This window comes from Lontra canadensis, unplaced genomic scaffold (assembly GCF_010015895.1).
Source record: "Lontra canadensis isolate GAN:19392208 unplaced genomic scaffold, GSC_riverotter_1.0 scaffold49, whole genome shotgun sequence".
In the NCBI taxonomy this organism is placed as follows: domain Eukaryota; kingdom Metazoa; phylum Chordata; class Mammalia; order Carnivora; family Mustelidae; genus Lontra; species Lontra canadensis.
This window is the reverse complement of record NW_022631043.1, coordinates 6895766-6918906: the sequence shown is the minus strand read 5'-3', so window position 1 is coordinate 6918906 and position 23141 is coordinate 6895766. Positions and strand designations below refer to the sequence as shown.

The 23141-nt window shown below is 53.4% G+C and overlaps 1 protein-coding gene across 2 annotated transcripts in view; it reads right to left on the bottom strand.

Moving 5' to 3' along the window:
- ST3GAL1 (ST3 beta-galactoside alpha-2,3-sialyltransferase 1) overlaps window positions 1-22839 on the bottom strand; it is a 33373-nt gene extending 10534 nt beyond the window's left edge. Inside the window, exons 1-3 of one of the 2 annotated variants that reach the window (XM_032873489.1) lie at window positions 22792-22839; window positions 3483-3726; window positions 2815-3396 (exon numbers count right to left, since the gene is read on the bottom strand). In XM_032873489.1, the coding sequence (XP_032729380.1) occupies window positions 2815-3126 (312 nt within the window). In that variant the 5' untranslated portion in view covers window positions 3127-3396; window positions 3483-3726; window positions 22792-22839. Of the gene's footprint in view, window positions 1-2814; window positions 3727-22791 lie in introns of both variants that reach the window. The other variant, XM_032873488.1, reaches the window with a different exon arrangement.
- Between the last annotated feature and the right edge of the window lie 302 nt (window positions 22840-23141).

Genomic DNA, 23141 nt, shown 5'->3' with positions numbered 1-23141 from the left:
GTTGAGTGCCCTACAGCGGGGCTCCTAGTGGGCTCCCACCAGGCTCCGAATGTGTGAAAGGCAGGGGCTCTATGGTTGGGTTCCTGGGTCTGGATCTGTCCACAAGATTGTCCTGGTTCCCTGGGGGACCTGCAGGCAGAGCTGTGATGTGTCTTGGAATTCCCAGGGTGGTTTTGATTTCAAATATTCTGTGAGATCTTGTCCGACGTGGTATCCTGATTCTCTTCTCAGGACAAGTGGTCTCTGTGTCATCTAGGAACCCAGAAGCTTTAAAGCCCTACCCCTTTCTATCGATTTCTGTTCCCAAGGGCTCTCTATCCCCACCACACACCCCTTCCAAGCGGCCACCGGGGCTCAGCTCCAGGAGAGAGGGGCTACCAATGAGGGCTGGGAGACAAGTTGATGAAATACCAACAGTCACTTGGAAAAATGTTCAGCCTTGATAAGCGCTGGGGCGGGGGGAAGCAAATTCATTATCACTTGCCCATTCAGCCAGCAAGAATAGATACAAGTGTTACAATGTTACTAATGTTCGTGACACAGCTGTCAGAGCCTGCATCTGAGGACTCAGATGAAGAGGTTCCTCGAGAGCCCTCTTGATAAGACCGAGAAAGTTGGGAGCAGAAGCCGGGACTGGTGAGGGCACATCCCACTTCCTAAGTCTAGAAGGCACAGAGCAGTTTCTGCAAAGATACACAGATTATAGCAGGAAATTGATTTTTTTTAAATATATATACTTGTTTATCCATCCCGGGCTAAGCCAGCCTGAGAGTGTTAGAAGCCGCTCTCCCCGAGGACCTTTGGGAGGGGAGTAGATGAAGTCGTCCTGGCTACCCACTCTAGAAGTTTCTCATCGGTACCTCCAGGTACGGAAGGCTGGATGGGACGTGCTGTTGGGAGCAAGTCACCTTTCTTTTCCGAGTTTTCACTTCCCTTCCCCACCCACTGTGGTTATGGGGGCAATTTTGCACCCCCCTGTCCCCTGCCAGGGTCGGCCGGCAATATCTGGAGAGATTCTGGGGCTCACAGAGGGGGGTGGGTGACGCCAGCATCCCATGGGTAGAAACTGGGGACGCTGCTAAACATCTTACAACGGGCGGGACAGCCCCAGGAACAAAGATGTAGCCACCCCAAGTGTCACCAGTGCGAGGTGGAAATCCCGCCCTAATCTTCATCAAGCCTGGTCCACTGCCTCCCATAGCTGACACCGGAATCTTCGAGGGAGTGAAGACCCCGCCTCTTCTCTCTCCCACCTCCCCAGGACCCTCCCCAGGACTTGCACACCCAGGGGCTCAACGCAGCTCAGCGAACCAAGACTGAGCCTGGGCTTTCCGACTCCCATCTTCTGAATCCCTGCAGACTCTTCCAGTCTCCTCAAAGAGGCGGTTAGCTCCCCAGAGTGTGAGAATTGCTTAGAGTTGCTGACTGGGAAAGCCAGCCTCTTGTAGGAAGGCTCCCCTGATTTTCTCAGCCGACACACAATTCTAACTTCTTAACATGACCTTGTTCACATCGCCAGGCTGATGCACACTGGTCCCTCGGCCTGAAGAGCCCGTCCTGTGCTCCCCACGGGGACAACCTCTCTGAGTCCTTTAGGAGGAACCCCACCACTGTCCCTTCTGGGAAGCCTTCTCTGACAGCTCCCACTCTGGCCCTAAGGTAGGGTTTGGAGCCCCTGCTCTGCGCTCTGGATCCCCTCTTCCCTTCCGAAGCAACACCTATGACCCCAGCCTCTGGCTGGCTGTCTCCTCCTCTCTAGCCACCCTAGCAACCCAAGAAAGGGAAGACTGTCTTTTCGATTTCAATATATCGACACTTGGCATATAGTAAGTGCCCAATAAATCCGCAAGGAATTAATTCTTTCTTACCCCCTTCACTCTATTTTGGAGTTCAACCCCCTAAATAACATTTCAAACCTCTCAATCAGATCCTGGGACTCCCCTCAGATCCACAGCAGCTTCCTCTTGCACAAAAAACAAACCAGAAACCCTACCGTGGGGGTTGCCCACTGCCGGGGCCCTGCTCCTCCCAGAGACCCCCACGGAGGCCTCCCCAGGGCTCCTATGCTGGCCGCTGCCATGACCTGGAGCACATTCTCTGGATCTTTCTATGCCCAGTGCCTTCTACCTCCGGGGTCTTAGCTCAAGTCCTGCCTCCTCAGAGCCCTCCCCGATGATCCCCTTTACAGAGGCCCCGGGCCCCCAGGCTCTATCACAAACCTCATGTGACCTCCCTCAGGGCATTTCCAGCTGAGCCCGTCTTCGTGGTTTCTCATCTGTCTCCCTCAGCCAGGACACAGTTCCCTGAGAATGAGGACCTGGTCTCTTTTCTGCTTCTCGGAATCTGTAATGCGGGAAACCCGTGGTCTCCACAAAGGTACGTCCAAGCCCCAACTCCCCGTGAACGGGACCTGGTGGGAATGGGTCTTTACCGCATTAATTTAAAACATCATGAGATGGGATCATCCCGGATTTAGGGGGCCCTGAACGGAGGAACAGGTGGTCCTGCTGAGACAGGCGGAGAGACCCAGAGGAGGGGTCAGGTGGAGAGGGAGGCAGAGCCTGGCGTGGTGTGTCTGTTGTTTTAAATCACCCAGTTGGTGGCTGGCCATCCGCTCCAGCAGACATGGGGAACGCATAGGGACGCTCGGCTCTGATTTACACAGAGCGGGTCTTCCATGAACAGCTGTCTCACGAGCGAACGATGCCTCCATCCCAACCCCCGCTAAGCACCCGGCCGCCCCTCCGCCTCCCCCCCCGCAGCCCACGGTCGCGCCCCACTGGGCCCCAGACGCACCCCCAGCCCGGCTCTCACCAGCCACCAGCTGTAGGTGTCCTCCTCCAGGAGCGCATTCTGCGCGGTCAGCAGCGGCTGCATGGACCGGTTGAACCTCTCGTCGAACCAGGCCGACACCCTCTCCTGGCCCACGCAGCGGGCACAGGTGCAAGGCCTGTGCGTGTACTTCATGAACTTCTTGAAGTTCTCCGAGAGCTCTACGACCATCTGCTTGGGAAACCAGGTGGCGGTCACCATGGTGTGGGAGTAGTTCAGGAAGAAGGAGGTGAGGAAGATGAAGAGGACAAGGAAGGTGAGCACTTTGAGCGTCCTCTTTCTCAGGGTCACCATTTCTGCTGTCCGGACTGGCGCCTCCCGGGGCTGGCGGGGCTGGAGGAAATCACGCCTGGTCGAGGGGGAATTCGGAAGAAAGTCCCAGAGATGGAGGCCCGCTCACAAGGCAAGGCAGGGATTCCCAGGGGGGCCTCCAGGCCTGCGAGGGCCGACTTCACTCCTGCCCGGCGATGGCCACCCCAGGGTGTGGGACATCACCCCGTGACAGTCAGAGGCTAAGTGGACCCCTCTGGGGGGTTGCGGCTTCTTGCATATAATTTGTCCTTTCTGGAAAAAAAGTAGGTGGCTTTGTCAGCAGTCCTGAAACAGCCAACAATGTCTCTTAAAGCTTTAATCAAACTTAGTAAAATGACCTCCTTTCACATCCACAGGGGTTGAGGGGTAATTAATCTTGGTGACAGTGCAAGGACTCTTTGGGGTGAGGACCTCGGAGGAAGGGTCACGGTGCGGGACAGAGGGATGCTGTCTTTGCCACTGTGCTCCAGAAAGGGTGATGGGTGATGATGCTTAATTAGAACCGGGTCTTTGCCATGCTGTCACCAGAGATGTGGCCATCCAGCAGCACGCCGGATGGAGGCAGTGAGGCTTGTCTGTCATCTGCACAGAAAAGGAGGAAGAAAACAGGATGAAATTCTATTACCTTGTTATATTGCCTTTCTGTCTCCCCACCTCCTCCAGGATGAACTCCGTGATCTTCTCCTCTGGAGTCAAGCCAACGGGGCAGGTGGCTCTGGACCATTTCTTTACCTTCTTGAGCCTTGGTCTGTGCATCTGTATGATGGGATGTTAACACCCATTCTTCAAGGTTTGCTAAGGGACCCAGGGGCCGCCCCACCATCTTTCCCGCAACCAGAACCAGGTCCGTTTAAAGCAGTCCACCAAAATCTGTGCAACGAGTCAGTGATGCACGCACAGTGGAACAGACAAAGAGACTGCTGAGTACCTGCCAAGATGTGCTACTCCCTCCTTCACTCTCCTTCAGATTCCGAATTTCAGTAAGAATTGTAGGCTTCTGGCCCCCTTGGCATTCAAGCTTTGCCTATTAGCCTCGGTCCTACAGAGTGGTCTTTAGCCGGCTCAGGTTCAAGTTGTAAAGTTAGTCAGTCAGCCCGGCCCTCAGCCTCCTCTTCCGTAAAATGGGAAAATGACACCTCCACTTACCAGTGGTTACAAAGATAAGGTAAAATGCTACGGCTGAGCTGCTGGGATGTACTGGGCAATTGCTAAGCTGCTTCTTTTTCAATGCACACATGAGTGAGTGCTCCTGGCTGATTCACTCAAAGCCAGACATGACGGGCCACGCATGTGTCTCCTTCCTCCAGCAGTCCTCAAAGTATACTGCCAGCCAGAGAGGGGGTCCCCGCTTTGTCCTCAGAATAAACTGAGATTCAATGAGATTAAATGACCTGCCCAAGGTCCCCGGGAAAGGAGGAAGCAGGACCCAAATCCAGCTCCACAGGCCTCTAATTCCATGTGCATGGAGGGGCGGCACCAGGAACGGGGCGGGGGGGCGGATCGTCTGCTCCGGGAGCAACATCCTCTCTCTCTACTGGTCTTTAGTTGGAAAACATAAAGGGGGAGTCCATTTCCACCAAAGAGAGCAAATAGGGACTCCTCAGATGTCCCCAACACGAGCCCCCAGAATGCACTGCCCTTGTGCTGGTCACATCTCTTCACTTGAGCGTGATGACTTTGGTCTTTGCTTGGAATGTGTCCCCCTCTCCCCCGACCCAGTCTCTGTCTGGTCTGTTCATCCCCATCCTTGTTGTATAAATGCCAACGAGCAGGATGCCTTTTTTTCCAGGAAAGTGACATTTGAAGGGTTATTGATTACCTTTTGGTAGAAAAGAGGGGGGTTCTCAAAAATCGGGTTAAATCCAAAAGGCCTTCTTGGAAACATCCAAGGCTTATGTGTGCTAGAACTCCCTCAACTCTTCAGTTCAGTTGGCAAGGCCATTTCGACTCTCCTACTTCTCCGTTCCTCAGTGTTCAAGACAACCTGCCTCATATTTATAACCCAGTGGTGCCCAGAGTCATCCCTTCCAGCCACCCCTGCTCCTCTAGCAAGAAGCAGCTCCATCACTGGAGTGAGATTAACCTGCTTATCTTCCATGCTGGGCTCTGACCGAATGTGTCTGGCAGAAGATTCCCAGCCCTCTGGGTCCTGGGATGGGTGCGTGTCCTAAGGCAACCAATCACACTAAACCCCCTTACTTGTAGGGAGGGAAGAAACTTTATTTTGCTCTGGCTGTTTGATTTTTGCATATAAAAGTCAGGATCATGCTGGCCATTTTCTATTTTTATTATTATTATTTTTTTTACTGTGTAATTTGTTTTTATTTAAATTCAATTAGCCAACATATAATATGTGCTGGCCATTTGAATAGCTCATGTGGAAGAGGTGACTGCTGAACAGGGCCAAGTCAAGTGGTGCTGACTCCCTGATCTAGCCATACCTGCAGCCCACCCTACACCTCAACAGTTTAATGAGGTGAGATAATAAATCCCCTTTATTGCGTAAAGCAGGCTACTTATATAAAACTTGAAGCAAAATGACTGACCCACAGGTCACAGCTGCTCCTGCCCAGGCTGACCCCGCAGTGCGGAAAGTCCAACCCACCCAGCCTGCTCTTTCTCATTCCTCACGGATCAGCTGGTGCTGACTCCTGGAGAAAGGCCTGCCCTCTCCTGGCAGGAGAAGTGTCCTCTCCTGGCCTCCACAGTGTGGTGGCTCCATTCCACCAGTACTGTTCACTCATCTGCCTCCTCCCTGGGCTGGGAGACCCGTGAGGATAGGAGCTCACTCTCATTCATTGTTGGGTCCCTGTCGCCTGGTATCCAGAGAGCATGAAGAAATCCAGAAACAAATGAAGGGAAAGGCAAGGGCCAACAATTCAGAGCAGAGATGTAAGCCTGCCCTCCCTGAACCATTTCTTCAATTGAGAAATGAGGAAATACCAATTCTGTCCACTTTTCTGGGCTTTCAACCAGGTAAACTCTGTCCAGTCATCTGGTTCACTCACTACCTATCTTCTAGGGGCCTGTGATGGGTCAGCCTCTGGGACAGGTGGTTGAGACACGTCATGAAAGATTCTACGTTGGGAGCCTCCTAGGCATCTTCGGAATGATGCCTTTGGAAGAAAGGAGGCCGGTACCCCTGGATCAATGGGAAGAAGAAGAACAGGTGGGTGTGGGGTGGGGCAGAAAACATGGGCCTGTGGAAGTCATTATGCAAGACCAAGTTTGCTCTGTGTGACCCAGGGACCCACGGAAGGGTCTGAGCAGAAGAGCAACGCAGTCTTACTGCATCTGTCTCGGTAATGAGCATGGCCCCAGACACTCTCACGGACTCTGAATCCTGAAGCCAGACTCAGAGACAAGGTCACTCAAATAAATGCCTGTTGTTGAACCACATGGACCAAATACAACTCTGAATGAGGGGCCAGGTTCCTGATAACGTCCTGGCTCCTCGAGGGAGGCATTCATGGTCTAAGCTGATGCTGGGGTGGGGTGAGAGTAGAGAGAGAGGGCAAGGCTGGGCTGCAGAGGCAAGGAAACCACGACACCCCCCTCCTGTCCACTCAGCACATGCTGGGAGCCACATCTCCGAGACCAGAGCATGCACTCGGATCTCACTGGCCATCAGAGGCTTCTGAGCTGGTATCCATTAGTGTTTTCCAAAGCCGTGAAATAAGCTGCAGTGGAAAAGCAAGAACACCCTTCCACCCTCTTTCCTGGCCTCTGGGAAGAAACGAGGAATTCATGACTTCCCTGCGCTCCAGTAACTGAGGCAGCCTGCAGCACCAGAGGGAATGCCAGCCCTGGTTTCCTGAAATGGAACTGAGACCAAGATGCCAAGTGCATGGGGGGGGAGGACAGTCATGCCTCCGCAAAACAAAGCAAGGGAAGGACACGGCTCCCTCTTCCGCCAGCAGAGTGGCTGAAGTCTCGCAGCCACATCCTGGAGGACAAGCATATCCTGTTTGTCCTGCTCTGCAGATTGGTGCTTTTTACAGACAGGTTTGTGGCACCCCTACCTGTGTCGTGCACATCTACCAGCAGCATTTTCCCAATATGCCCACTTGGCGTCTCCATGTGATATTTGGTAATTCTCGCAGTATTTCTGATGTTTTCATTACTGTATTTGTTAAGATGATCTGTGACTGGTGATGATGACAGGCTTTAAGCTCAGGGGATGGTAAACACTTTTCAGCAATAAAGTATTTTCAAATTAAGGTACCCATCTTTGTTTTTAAAGATATAATGCTATTGCCCATTTAATAGATTCCTACCATATAAACACAACTTCGTAGGCACTGGGAAACCAGGAAATTCTTCTAACTCACTTCGTTACAATATCCACTTTATTGCGGTGGTCTGGAACTGAACCCAGCATTATCTCCAAGGTCCACCTGTCCTGGAGTGGGCACTGAGAATGCATCTGTGACCATCTACGGGGGTCGCCGGAACAATGTTGAATACACATCAGCACCCTTTCAAGAGTCCAGAAAGTCAAGGTTTCTCTAAAGAAGGTCCCTAACAAAGATAAGCCTACCTGGCCACAAGGAGATGCTGGCAATGACCAGCCACTGACAGATGAACTGTTTCAAATGCTTGGGGAATGAGGTGAATGAACAGTATGGGTTTCTGAATGTTCACACCTGCTGACGTGCACAATTCTCCCCAGGCTGGGATGCCCTCCTAGCTCTCTGCATAGTCTCCTGCAGGAGGGCTGCTAGTAACATCAGCACATCCAACACAGAGGGGCCTCAACTGTCCTCCACATGATCTTCACATCAACTGGGCAAAATGGATAATCATGTTTACTTCCCTGACATTGGAAATGGAAGCACAGAGAAGGCAAGTGACTTGTCTAAGGTCACACAGCAAGACGGTGGCAGAGCCAGCACTTTGACCCAGCCTTCTACCTCTTCCCGGATCTTTCTGTGTAGCCACAGCCAACCTTCTAATTCATTAATACCTACTCTCATCTTCATTGTCTCCTTGTCATTCCTTTGGGCAGTCTTTCCAATTTCTTGAGATGGACCCTACCTTGTTCACATCCTCTTCTGTTGTTTGAATTAGGGTATTGTTAATTTTGGTTACTGTATTGCTCAGTTCTAGAATTTCCATCTGAGCAAAATTTTTATAAGCTCTTTTCTTTTCAGGTAAAATTCCCCACCTTGTCCCTCTTCCTGCAATTATGCGCTGCAGTTATTTCAAAGATTCTGTCTGCACCTTGTGACATCTGCGGAACATGTGGATCTATTTCTGTTGTCTGTTTTCTCTCTTTACCTCCCTTTGGTCATTTGGTTCTGTCCCATGGCATGACTGGCAATGGTGCATACTGTGTGCCAAAAGTCCAGAGATTCCGGAGCAGGCTGTCCTTATTCATAGAGGAAGGTGCTTTCTCCTGGTCAGCAGGTGGAGCAGGTACATGTGACTTTGTTCCAGGTGGTGAGCGGGTGCCTTGGGGCCATGTTTCAGTTTTCACAGCGACTGGTTATTTCCGGTTTACCCCCACTTGTTTCTGGTTTACCCCCACTTACAGACTACGGCCCTTCTCAAAGGCTATCTGGGATGTCTACCAAGGCCTCTCTTCCTTGCGTGCTCTCACCTCCGATCTCCCCTGCCCCGCGAGGTTATCCAAAGCTGGGTCTAGCCTTTTAGTCTCTCAGCTGCTATTTGCAGCTTGGTCTCTCAGGCTCTGGTCCCAGGCAGCTGAACTACTGACAGATGCTTGGAAGGAAGAAGGGATGCAGAGTATTTCTTTTCTCTGCGGTTCCCTTTGCTCCGGGTTCTTGGTCGCTTAGGTTTAGGCTGACCTGGTGGTCCTGAGTTCTATTTTTAATTTAATTTAATTTGTTTTACTTCCAGTTTGTGAGATGGCCCAACACTGAGCTGCTGCTGCTGCTTTCCGCTTGCTTCTGGAGCCTTTTATGAGCCAGCACAGGCCTCCTGCAGGGAGGGAGCTGGAGTACCAGGCTCCCCACATTCATCTCCTTCCTTTCGTGGATCTTCGCCTCTCACCTCCTGGCTGCTGAGGCTGTCCTCTTCATGAGCTGGGTTTCTAGCTCATTCCACTTTTTCGGTCCCCGGAGGGAGGACTGGTCTACAGACCTCTGCCACCGCTGGACATGGAGGCCACAGGGTCTTTCCGGGGCCCGGCCTGGAGTCCTGGGTGTGGGGGGGGGAGCTCAGAAAATCTGGAGAAGAGGGCAGGCCCAGAGAAGCCCCACAGGTGCCAAACAAATGGCCTCAGAGCAGCTGAGCAAGCAGATGGAGGGAGGGAGGGCGGCAAATCAACAGGCAGAGGGTGGCAGCTGCAGCGGCGCTCTTCTGCCACGACCTCCCCTCCCCCGCCCCGGCTCCATCTGCTTTCACTCATCGTCCACACACAGCAGCTTCAGGACACGCAGCGAGGATGACTCCCCAGCTCAACCCATCCTGAGCACACGGATGAGCAGTGATGAGGATCCGGCATCCAGGAGCCTTCCAGTTCTTGAAAACAGGATCCCCCTCTGTCCTGGCTTTGGGTGCCCTGACTGCTTCACATGGTGGCCCAGGGTGGCGTGGGATAAGAACTGACTGGAAGGGCCTCAAGCCTTCTGTCAAAGAAGAGCCATTCTTTCCTGCACGGCTACCCAGCCCTGACCTCTTCTCTGGACATACGGCATCTGCCTAGTCCGGTTCCGTGAGGCACCTGCTATCGGGTCACGGTCAACAGCTATTGGAAGAGAAAACGGCACAGACAGACCAGGGTTCAAATCCTGATTCCGTCCATTCCCAGCTGTGGGCTCATGGGAAAGGCACTCCGTCGCTCTGATATCAGTTTCTGAATTCAAGAAGTGGGATGAATAGTGCCCACCCCCGAGGGTCCCGGTAGATTGAAAGGACGTGCACAGAAGCGACCAGCCAGTCTTCGGCACAGGGTTGGTTATAAATGTCAATTCTCAGCCCTCCCCCAGGCCCAGGCCCTCATCTGTTTTTTAAAAAAAGAGAGAGAGAGAGAGAGAAAGGAAAAAATCCAGCAGAAGCCCTGGTTTGCCTTCCTGGCAGGGTTATTTAAAAGAACAAATGAAATCAGGCACAAAAGCACCAAGGGGCGTTAAGACAATGATGATCCCAACTTGCTGCACAAGTGGCTTCCGTCCGTTGAGGGACCGCCTGCCGTTCTACTGGCCATGACCTCTGAGAACCTGCAGGGAAGGGTCCCCAAAGCAATGAAGGGGCTAGAAGCTAGCAGAGTCTTTGCAGTCCATGTGGCCCAAGCTCTCTGTGCAAAGGTTGTTGCTCTGAGTGCCTACCGTGTCTGCATGGGGGGCACTGGGACATCCCGTTTCTTGCAGCTTGCAAGGCCCCTTAGGCTGGATACAGTCTAGGGGTGTGAGGACTCTTCCTTCCCTCCTCCGTGCCCTCTCCCCTACTGCAGGGCCTGAAAGTCTGGAAACCACATTTCCCAGCTTCCCCTGCCTGTAGGGCTTTGGATACCGCTGTGATTCAGCCAGTAATCGCTGGGCAGGCAAAAGGGAGGCAGGGCCATCCTCCCTCCCACAGCGGTGGAGGCTGCTTTGTGGTCTGAGCACTGGACCCAGAGTCACCTGCCTCCCTCACCTCCGGGCTGGCTTCCTGTAGTTTCCTGGCCTCTGGACCTCGGCCGGGAGCCATGGGACAAGGACTCCCCTCCTGTCACCTTTCCGATAAATTTGCAAGCACCGGATCCCCGGAATCTAATCCTTTTGCTACAAGTTTCTGTTTCGGTTTCTTCATCCATAGCCTGGGGATAAGTATGATATCTACTTCCCAGGGTTGGATTGAGAAAAACATGAGTCAAGGTAGGTCAGTTGCACAGAGAGGTGCATGGCACTCCCTGAATGCTCCCTGAATTTTGGGTGTTATTAGCGCTGTGGGTTCAGTGTCCTGCAAGGAGCGCCGACACGCCCACCCCTGCATTTCTGTCCCATCTTTGCTAACAGATGTGGAAGCTGAGCTCAGAGAGGGGAAGTGACTCGTCTGATGACCCAGAGATAAGGCACTAGAGCTGAGAGGGGAACCAGGCCCCGAAGGCCAAGTGCATGCCTGTTCTCAGAGATGGAACCTCTCTGGTCACGCAGCTACCCCTGGCTGGGCAGTTTCTACACTTCCCCAGGAAGGAGCTCGAAAGGTGCCGCCAGGTAAGCTGAAACGGAGCAAGAATCAGCAGAGGCCGAGGTGGCGAGGTCTGGGAGCTGGTCCAGCTGCTGCTGCCAGGGGTGAGGCCCTGCGGGGAAGTCCGAAGTCCCTGAGCCCCTGGCAGTGTGACCCCAGGGGCGAAACCTGGGCCGCCTAAGCTTCAAGTCCCTCATCTATAAATGAGGGGTAAACACCGCCCTTGCCTCTGAAGGGGCCGCAGGGCAAGAGGTGATCTTTTAACAGCAAGGAGGGGTTCTCTCTGGTGGACCCTATTCTAAGCAGGACAGTGGATCAGAGCCCGGAGCCCACAACAATCATGGTGCTGGAACCGGGAATCACCTCCATCTTTTGGAGGCGGGAATAGAGGTCCCAGCGGTCAAGTTCCCCGCCCAAGACCCTCCACTGGTAAGTGGTGAAGAGGGGTGGCAGGTGAGGCCGACCCCAGTGGGGGGTGTCCAGGGGTCTGCCCTACCCTGAGCCTGGCATCTGAATCTCAAGCGAGGTGAGGGGCCCCACAGGGCAGTCCCAATGGGGCAAGCGCGAGCCCTCCTTGCTTGTCTGGTTCTCTCCCGGTGGGCTCACTCCAGCTCAGCAACACCGGCTCCAAGTTAGCCCCAAAGCTGGCAGCCGGATCCCCACGGCCTGGCCCAGACCTGGATGCCCTCAATGCCTTGCTCCTCCCCTGGGCCAGGAAGGACCAGCCGCGCTGCAACCAGACCCTGTCGCTGGCACAAAACATCACCTGAGAGGAGCCTGGCCACACTGAGGGGATGCCTGAGAGGGCGCCCCAGACACGCAGAGGTGAATAGGGATGATAGGCTCCCCGACACTGTAGAGTGGGGAGTGGCTGCTTCTCTCCTTCCAGAGTAAAAACCAGGTCTCTAATTAACCCAGCCAGCAGCTGTGCTGACCCTGAGGCCTCTCTCCTCCCTGTGCCTCCCAGGGGATGGAGGACGAAGGAGACAGCCCCCTCCCTGGGGTAGCAACCCTCTGGTCCTACAGGGACACAGCGCCACCTCAGGACGTTAGGCCAGTCCACATCTCTGGGCCTCAGTTCGTCCTCCATACAATGGGACAACAAGGCCAACCCCTGCTTACCCCAGACTCTGTTCAGAGAAAAAAATTAATGGCATACAATGTGGTTAGCGCTGATGGTCAGTTTCCAAACGGACTACAACAGGCAGCCCCCACATTATAAAAGTGTTACCCAGAATATTGAGCATATAACATGTTTCGGGATCAATGCTAAGGGTTTATAGATCTAGGAAAGTGTCTAGAGTGATCCTGACCTTCAGTAAAAGATAGCTGACATCAACATGGATGTTGGGGGAATTTCACCTTGCCCTGGTGTCACCGTACCTTTGAGGAACTAAAATGCAGGTGCGTCCACTGAGGGGGAGGAGGTGGGGTGCAGCATGAAGGCGCAGCCTGTGCGAAGAGAAGTGCTCATCACACAAGGCTACTGTGCCCCAGACAGACACGTCACTCTGATCCGCACCCTGCTACTCCCCCCGCAGATCCTCTCTCTCCCCGTGATTCTCTCACCCAACCATTGCAGGGCACAGCCAGGCAGCAGCCACTTTGTCCACTGCTGGGCCCTCCTGAAACCTAACCTTACAGAGTGGGGCCGAGGCTGAGATTATTAAGGAATCACGCGAAGACTTGAGAAAGGCTGTGATGGATCAATTCTGTGGGTCGACTCAGCAAGGCCATGGTGCCCTGTTGTTTGGTCCAGCACTAGTCTAGGTGTGGCCGTGAAGGCATTTAATAGATCTGGTGGCCACCTATAATCAGCTGACTTTAAGTGAAGGAGATGATCTGCCAAAATGTGGGTGGGCTTCATCTAATCAGTTGAAGGTGTAAGGGCAAAAACTGAGGCTTCCCGGAGAAAGAATTTTTTCTCAAAACTGTAACAGAGAAATCAAATCCTGCCTGAGTCTACAGCCTGCTGTCCTGCCTTATGGATTTTGAAGTTGACCGTTCCACAAAACATAAGCCAGTTCCTGAAACATGCGTACACCTGTATTCTATGGGAACTTTTTCCCCAGAGAATCCTGACTGGTACAACCATCTTCAGCAGTACAGAGAAGTGGGCATTGGGTGCAGCTAGCACGTATCCCTAGGAAGTGGTAATGGCCTGAGGCCTGCGTGGCAGATGGGTAATTAGGCAGAGAAGACAAGAGCCCTGGGCTGGGGAAGCTTCAGGGGCAAGAGGTCTGCAGGAAACAGCAGGTGTCTGAAGGAACTGAAAGAGAGAAGACCAAGCCAAGCTAACGCCAGAGAGAACAATGCAAGATGGAGCTGGCAGGTGAGCTGGGGCCACATTCTGGGAGCCACAGGCAGCCCCAGCGGGGTTTGACACAGTGACGTTTCCAGATTGGGCTCAGGGAGGTCAAGGCTTGCCCAAGTCACACTGGTAGGATGCAAAGTCAGGCCTGAGGAGATGGCACCTCCCAGTGTCAACCCTGCTTGGCCCTGTCTGTCAGGGGTGCTGAATGTGTGCACCCAAGTCTTCTGGGGGGTTAGGCGGGGAGCTGGGCATCTGGTATTCCCTCCGCCTTTCCCACCTTGCTCCGTGCCCAGGGGCTGGCCTTAGGGCCTGCACAGGCTCCCACTCTGCCAGGCTTCCTGGGGGGCTGGCCCGCGGGAACGCAGGTGGGAGGCTGGAGAGAAAGGGGGCAGACGCTGGGGGCTCCGGCCGCTCCCCGCCTACACTGGCTCTGTCTCGGGGTCTTCGCAACATCTCTGATCTCATCCTCTTGCCTTCTTCGCCCTAGGGCTCAAAACATTCCAGTCTCCATCCCTAGGGATGGTCCGGTCCCCATGGTTTCTCTGCCCATCTACATCCTTATAAACACCCCTTTCACAAGCTGCTACCAGCGGCCCCCGCCGAGGGCACCATCAGCGTCCTGCTGGGCAGCACCAGTGGCCCCAGGGTCCTGCCCTGCACCTCGAGGAACGGCCCTGGCAGCCTCAGAGGGTTCGCACGAAGAACTGGTTTGGGCTAGCTGGACGCCCAGAGCCCTGGCTCCCCTCCCGCCTTGGGTAGCTGATCTTTCTGGAAACTTCCCAGCCCTGCTGCCCAGGAAATCACCCATCAGGAGGTCTCCCACTGAAATGGCCTGTGCCAGCCCCAGAGCCAGAGGCTCCCCCTGGGCTCCCTTCAGGCTCCAGGCTCCCCACATTCCAGGTCCCACTAGGGGGCACTCTAACAGGCCGGGTCCCAGGCTCCCCAGTGATAACCCGAGCCACCTCCCACAGGAAGCCGCAGCTGATGTGGGCAAGCCACAGGGCCAGGCCCCTACAGCCCACGGCTACCCCCAGCCACCGTGCAGCCCCTCCCTGTCACGGACTCACCCGCCTCTCCCATTCGCCGGCCCTCTCATTCCTGCTCGGCTTCAGCAGCGAGCTGTCAGAGAGAATCCTCATGGTTCTGTCGGCAGACAAAAGCCCATAGAACATCTCTAACACTGGCGGGGTCTCCTCCTTATCTCGATAATGGCTTGGCAGCCTCAACCACCTCCCCATCTTCCCCGTGCACAGTCTGACTATCTGGCAGTTCAGTATCTGGCACGTTTTTGTGCTGGGTTCCTGAAAGGGGCCCAGAGCATCTTTGGGACAGGTACCCGTCCCTCTGCTGTGCAGGGGGGGAGGTCTTTGGGCTCTGAGAGGCTACACAACTTCTTAGGGACTAGCCAGGGCATGAGAGAGGCGGTTGCAGGTCTTATGGGGAAAGTGGTATCGATCAGTCCCATTTCATAGATGGGAAAGCTGAGGCCCATGGTCTCAGGATACTTTCTCAGGGTCACATGGCTAGAAAGGGCTGGGCTGATTCCCAAGTCTGCTCTTCAGTGCTACTCTGGCTGGTCCCTCACCTAGGCATCTCTTACCTGGCCCTTACCTCTCACCTGTGAGGACACCTGTCCTGCCCTGCACACCCCAGGTGATACGTCTCTCTTCGCCTCGAGCTAAGGAAGCCAGACTGGGCCAGCTCCAGGATCCAGCACATGCCAGTTCACACACGGACCTGTCTTCTCCCAAGTCACATGCACCTCCAAGGCATGAACACTTGCTAAGAGCCCCAGCAACTTGGAAGGAAGATGGAAGGCTCCGTGGAGGAGGTGTTTGTGGAGACTAAGTGGGGTGGAGAGGGTAGAGTAGAGCAGGCAGCTTCGTAAAATGCAGGGTTGTGGTGGTCGTGGTGATGGGGACGCCTGGCAGTTAGGGAAATCAGGGTGCCCTGAGTGGGTGGGGCCGGCTCTCGAAGTCTTTAGGAACGTGGGCTTTGGGCTAAAGGCATCGGGGAGCCACTACTGATGGTTTTTGAGCAGCACACAGTAGTGATGCAACCGGCATCAAGAAGTCAGACTGGACGGGGTGCACATGCGCCCCCTGAAGTCTGAGGCCAGCCCTGTCTCCATCTTCATGCCTTGGGAAGCCCATCTCCATCGGGATCAGTTTCCCCACTCCTTCCTGTGCTGACTTGACCATCTGTCTGCCCAGGTCCCCCACACCCAGGCAGTGCTGACAGCTGGAGAGAGCCCCCTTCTTGGGCTTGACAGTCCTCCTCTCCTTACCCGGGTACTTCTTGCTTGCTGGAAGGGAAAACAGAGATTGCCCGCAGCACAAAGAGTGAGCGAGGTGCAGAGCGGGCGCTTTGGGGAAGCACGTCTGAGAAACGTGATTAAGCAGGATTAGGGTCATATGAGAAGCAGTGGATATATTTTCATATTTTGAGCCGCACAAAAGGAATTTAAATCCGCAAATCTTCTTATGTGTGTAGATTGAGCTGTGCTAAATTCAGAGTCTGAAGATATCCACACAACGTGGGAGGCAGGTAATGTGGTCAGGGGTCAGGACCGCATCTGTACAGACTGACCCCACCTCTGCCCGCAGAAAAAAAGGGGGGTTTCGCTGATTTGGGTGGTGCTGAAGTCATGGCAAAGGAAAGACTATTTTGTCTGCTGAGGTACCCCATGAAGACTTCCTTGTCTTTGTGTGTCCTGGGCCGATGCAGGGAGCACATGGGCTTGTGTGTGAGGGACACCGAGATAAGCCACTGCTCCCTCTAGATATACAGCACTGGGTGGGATGAGGGACCAGATCCTGAGAAAGGGCATCCCACATGCTTTCTTCTTCTTTCTTTGGACTTCTGGGGTCCTGCCCCTTCACACCTTCTCCTTCCCTGCCTTAGTGAGTGACCAACAGCATCTTTCACCGGGAAGACACTGGTGGGTTGTCAGGGTGTGTGTGTGTTATCTGTCGTCTGTCTGTGTGTGTCTGTGTCTATGTGTGTGTGTGTACCAGAGCTACATAGCAAACATTGCTATGTTCTGCCAAGAAAAGGAATAATCAAAAACCTAGAACAATGACCATCGGGCTGAGCTCGCTTCCTCTTTGCTGCGTGTTGGTTTGTTAGGATTTCAACTGCACTTCTTTAGGACTTCAGCAAAGCTGCTCTGATCTCAGAGTGAGCTACTTCCAGAGGAAGCTACATCAGGATGTGTCAGGATATCGCCACGAACATCTGTTTCCACGAGCACTTGGGAGCCCGGGGGCTGGTGGCCACGTTATGGGGGACATGGCGATAAGGACACATAGAGTAGCGGCTATGACATAATGGACATTTGAACTTTAAATACCAAGAATTGGGAGGACTCACTGAGTGTCTGCTCTGGGTGAAGCTTCTCTTTGCTGCCCTGAATTGCTCTCCGGAAACCGTGGGACACTTGCTCCTGCCTTGGCCAGGCCATTTCCTGTTGACAGTGGTGTTAAACCGCTCAGCGGTCTCAGGAGAAGGGCCCACGTTCCTGCCCTGGTGAGCCTTTCCCCCCGCCAGAGGCACTAACCTTCAGTGGCGCCCCACTTGCCTGTCAACGCCAGTCCTGTCGCCCGCTAGCTACGTGCCCCAGCATCGAGGGACCCAAGCCAGCAGCTTTTACTTGGAGGGACTGACTCCATAGACCCCAGCTCACAGAACGGTACACCTCAACTAAATCTGGACTTTACTCTGCCTGGAACAACAGTGTAATCGATCATTGGTTTGGAGCATGTTATCTCTTTAATGGCTTATTAAGAGACATTATCCTATAGACTGCTGCCTTGTGAAATATTACTATTATAAATTATCATTCCTGCAGTGAACCTGTGTTAAATTATTGCCAAAGACCAGCTCAGTCTCTGAGCATAATTTGCCTCGAGTGAAGTATTCTGGCTAATGCAGATAATAAGCACACGGTCTTCAGATTCAACTGGTATTTACGAGGCTCACCGCTCTGCCTGGCTGCAAATTTTCTCCGTTTGACAGGTAGACATAGAGAGATGAGGGCCTCCCGATCAGCCATGACCTGGGGCTGGCCCCCAAAACCTTCACTCCTTCCTGTTTCCAGAGCTCTGAATTTGTGAGTGTTGACTGAGTTGTCATCTTCCCCCAGATTTAGAAGGGGTAACTCAGAGCCCTGGCTCCGGGGGTGAGAGGCATGAGATCTCCGCCACACCCCGCTCTTCACGACGGCCCTTGCCCACATCCCAGAGCCTCACGGCACCTGTCAGGATCCGTGACACACCAACAGGCTAGCTTCTCAGTCAGCAAGAGGGGAACAGGATAAACTCAGTCAGGACCATAGCTTTCCAGCCCCTCCATGGTCCTCTCCAAGCATGCCTCCCACTACCCAAAAGTCTCCAGCGGTTCCCTTCATGCCAGAAATGAAATCCAAGGCTCTTGCCACAAGCCTGCAAGATCCTTCTAGACCTGGTCCTTGCCTACTTTGACTCCACTCTCCACGCCTTTTCTTTGGTCACTCTACTCTCCAGCTGCGTGCCCTCCGCAAGACGACAAGCACAGGACCTGTGGGCAGGCCGGAGACTAGCCATCACTTAGGATGCTGGGTCCCAAGTCAACTCCTTGGAGAGACTATCCCTGCACCATCTGCACCCCTGAATCGTGATGTTTGTCACACTCTGCATTTCACCCAGCTGTTTTCCAACATGATATACTTATGAACTGCTGAGAAGATTCTCCATACAACTATGTTCCTTGAACGCAGACTCTGTTCCCAACCGTGTTCCTAGAACAGCGATCTTACATAATCTTGAATAATCATCTGAAAGGTAGGTACTATCCCATTTCACAGGTAACAAAACTGAGGCTAAAAGACATTGAGCAATTACAAATTTACCTCATCTCACGATTAGTAGGTGACAGACCTAGGATTCAAATCCTGGCATTTTCAATACCACCCTATTGTCAAGAGCGCTACTCTACGGGTCTCTGGCACTCCCAGGTGTCTTACTGGGCAGGCTAAGAATGCAAGGCCCTACCGGTCCTTTATCTGTATCATTCTTCAGCATTGCGCCTGCAGCAAATGACTGTGAAACATGAGGTAGTGTCTTTCTGGGACCAAAAGATGGCTCATTTATTGTCTGCTACAAAACGCTGTATTTTATCATCAGGATAATGCCCTTGCTGATGGAGCGACTTTTCTGGCCCACAGGTCCGCCAGCAGGTGAACTGTGTGTCTCGAGTGTCACCTGCCCAGGAACGCTTCCCTGGATTCCTCCCCTTCCTTTCCCCCCAAATCCTTGTGAGATGAGGATGTACTGGAAGGGAAGGGAGCAAAAGAGAATTTGATGTGATTTAAGAAAGCCAAGCCAATGAATTTGGGGCGGACACTGTAGAAGACAGATTAACACAGAGAGGAGAACGTTTCTGAATATTTACATTTTTGTGACCTTTATAGTCAGCTCAGCCATGAACTCTCTGGAGTTCGACCAAACCAGGAAGGTCGTCAGGCGGGGCCTGACCTGCCACTGAGAGCACAGGCTGTGTCTCATTTAGTTCAAGGTCTCTGGTACTGTACCCACATGGGGGCCTGCTTAATGGGTAGATGGACAGAGGGATGCACCAATGATGCTGACTCACGATGGGCTTGCTGGTCGACCCCCACGCTGCCTGCTCCTCGGGGAGATAGCAGGAAGGGCTGGGTTGTCTTATGTATGGGAGCTTTTTGGAGCATTCCTTCTGGGAAATTGTCAAGGGGTTCACAGGCCAGTAACCAGGCAGAACTGCTTTCTGATTATTCTTTTTCCAGCTGAATGAGATTCAGTTAATGGAACACTTAATAAGTCCTTCTGGGCCCCAAGCAAAGAGAGACATTCCTCTGCTCCTGGAAATGAATTTCTGGTGCCACAGCCACAGAGCCCAGATCAGGAGAGGTGACGGCTGCTTGAATTTCTTAACTGAATGCCTGAGGCAGGACTGCCAAGGTCATGCCCCCGGCATTGGGCATCCCTCTGCTGAGAGCCCCAGGCCTACATTATCAAAGGGGAGCTGCTGGAAGGCTCTATCTCAATGCCTGGCTGCCACCTGCCTCGGAGGCAAAGGCTTGTGGTGTTTCAGGATCACATAGGAACATGGGGAGGACCATGTCTCTCTGCTTCCTTTTTCAGGTGGGGAAACCAAGGCTCAGGGAGGGGATGTGACTTGCCCAAAATTGTGTATGAGTTCTGTGTTGGCTCTAAGACTAGAACCAGGAGTCCCTAACTCTCCAAATATGATCCTTCCAGCACACCTGGTCCATGAGCTGTTCCAGCAGGTGCCAGAAAGGGGTCAGTATCCTCACAGATCGCAGCAGAAGTAACCCCTAGGCAGGATGAGTCTGCCCAAGATCACAGCCCACTAATGGCCCTGCCGGGACACCTTTGTGCCTGCCTTGGCCCTTTCCCTAGCCCCACCCCCACCCCAGGCTCTGCCGGGTGGGACTTCCTCTCCTGAGATCAGATTGAGGTCTGTGGTACAGCCCCAGCACAATTTCTTGCTCTATGTCTGTTGTTTTGAAATCCAGGCTCCCGTCTGGCTTAGAAAAACAAGCCTGAAGTAGTGTAACAGAGTCTGGCTCAAACATGTGGTTTGAGAAAAAATACAAAGCGAGGAACAATTGGAAGTATGGAACTATTTCAAATGTCACCCAAGAGTGGACAGTGCAAAGATTAAGGAACGAGACAAGTAGTTTCCTATTAGATACACACCTTCCTTCTGCCCCATTCAGTTCTGTTCGATTTTTCTCGCTATACAGCCACAACCACCTGCCTCACCCCTGCAGACACATGGAGGGAGGCAGATGGAGAAGACAATCGAGGCTGGTAGCTATGTTGGTCCCAGGACCTTTGCACACGCTGTCCTCTCCTGCGTAGAATGTTCTTACCCTAGAATCCACATCGTTTGCTCCCTGGCTATATTTATGGTTTTGCCCAAAAACGCTCCTTGGAGGGGCCTTCCCTGATCACCCTAAAATAGCATACCTGTCACTGTCCCCAGGCTCAACTGCACTTCCCATCACAGACTTAATCGCAAGATGACACTTCATTGTATACAGAATTTCTTCTTTCTGGCTTTGTCTCCCTGCACCAGGAGGGCAGAAATGTCACCTATGACCCTGCCTGCTGCGTCCCCCATGCGGGGGACAACGGTGGGCTCCCACAGTATGTGCGAGCCAGAGGTAGGGTGAAAGTGCTCAGAGCTCAGAAAGCAGAGGTTCCTGTGGGTTTGTGCATAGGGAGAGGTGGAACGGGGGGGTCCTTGATCATTGTGGGGTCTCCGGGTCCTCATATGGGAAATGGGATGGCGACACTGAGAACCTCAAGGCAGCCCCGCCCACGGATGGCCCAGGGCAGCGTGCAGCTCAGCGCAGGTGCCCTCTCAACCGGGCCCTTGTCTTGGGGGCCTCTTTGTCTCCTACTGGGCAGATCAGCCACCCTTAGGAAGGGAAGGCCGAGCTCGGCCTACAGACTTCCGTTGGCTTTTGAAAAAACAACAAAACCAAAAATACCATAAAACCACACTGTGCATCTGTGCAGCTGTCGAGAGCTGCGGCATGCAGGCCTGGGTCCTGCCCCGGGGGGTCGGTCCTCTGTGGCCGAGGCAGGATGTGGGGCACACAGCGTAGATGGGGACACGTGGCTCTCCTGGGTGGGGCGCACGGGCCTGGTTCCCAGAGAGTCTGGAGCCTCTCAGTGACTTCCAGGGAAGGGCGGAATGTCAGCCATGGGGATGGAGGGGCTCAGTGTCCCCCATGTGTGTGTGTGTGTGGCTCTGGGTCTGTCCCGACCAGGGTACCCACGGAGGATGGGGTTGTTTTATCAAATACCACCCCCTTCTCAGTTCCCTGCCCTGATGGCTTTTCTTTGTCAACTCAGGAACAGGAGCATCTGTGTGAGTATCATCAAAACCTCACTGCCGTTCTGGCTGGGAAACCACAGCCAAGAATCCCTACTGTACAGATGAACAAACTGAGGCCCAGCAATGGGAACACACTTAGCGAAAAAAAAAAATTAAAGAAATAAAAATATGCACGCGTGCAATAAAATAAAATAATAATACAAAATAAAACAGAAAATAAATATTTTTAAAAATTCACATAGTGTCACGTGGCAGAGCCATGCCTAGAACCAGCTCTCCAGACTTCAGGACGAGGACATTATTTTAGCGAGCGGTTTTCAAATTTTCTTGAAACTCGGGTCTTCCCCAAGCAGAAACTTGCTACTTCAACCGCTCTTCCCGGCGAGGTGGTGGGGGAGATCCCTCAGACCGGCCGTGGGGTCTCACCACCCCGGAAGCTAGTTTGCAAAGCCAAGTCACACCCTCTCCGCCCCCACCCAGAGTGCTCTCTGAGACTCCAGAGGCCTAATCAGGCAGTTAATCTGCGGTCACGTTACTAAATGGGGCTTGTTCGTTCTCAAAGAGTTTTCACAAACAGGTTCTAGGAAAACTTGTGAAAACAACAGAGTGGGTTTCAAGGACGAGGAAGTGGAGATTGGCACCCTCAGTGACGGGCGGGAGGGGGCGGGAGAAGCAGTGGGACCAGGAGAAAACAGGGATTGTCCGAGCCACGGTGAGGTTGCAGAAAAACCTGAGGGAGTGGGTTAGCCCCCCGCAGGCCACCAAGGGCATGTGGGAGGAGGGCGCTGGGGGCCCGAGTTGGCGTCAGGCCCACGTTGGACTCCACCTCCGCCACCTGCCTGCCCCCCTTCCCACCGAGAAGTCAAGTGTCCTACTTTCTGAATCACAAAGACACGTCCACCGTCAAAATAATCTATCCGTATGGTCTGCCTGTACAACACGAGACAGGCTTTATAATCAGGCACAGAATGCATTTCTCGTGCCATATGTGTTTGAATGTGGCAAAAAGGGAACGCACTCGGTTAACCAGAACTTTCTGAAGATGAGAGGAACGTCCCATCCCCTGAACACTGCCCCACCGTCTGGGATTAGAAAGGACAGCCTTCGAAACATCCTGGATGTCTGGAGAGCCTACTGTGTCCTGGGTACCGCAAGAGGCACAGCGAGAGATACAAATCCCGGGTCACAGGTCTCCCCCACTTGTGTGGTGTGGACAACCATTTCAACAGTTCACGGCAGAAAGAGCAGGCAGTTAAGAGCACAGATTCTGAAATCACAGAGAGCAGGGTTCGAATCCCAGCTTTGCCACTTACCAGCTGTGTCACCTCGGGGGAATTCCTTAACCTCTCTGAGACCCCGTTTCTTTATCTGAAAAATAGGAAAAAAGAATACTCAGACTTACGACAGCGAGAAGGCATGAAGATCTCCCTGGAGAGTGCCAGCCATGTACACAGGAAGTGCTCTTTTGAGGGCAGAGCCCTGTCTGACCCTGCTGAGGGGAGAGAACAATAGTTACCTTCAGAGCGCTGGGTCAGAGTCAGGGGAGCGAGTGGCAAGGCTCTGTGCTCCAAACCCTGAAGTGAAAACCTCGTACCGCCTGATCTCTGAGACCACTTCCTGCCCGAGACCCAGGACCGGGGGTGGGGGGTGCGCTCATTCGGGG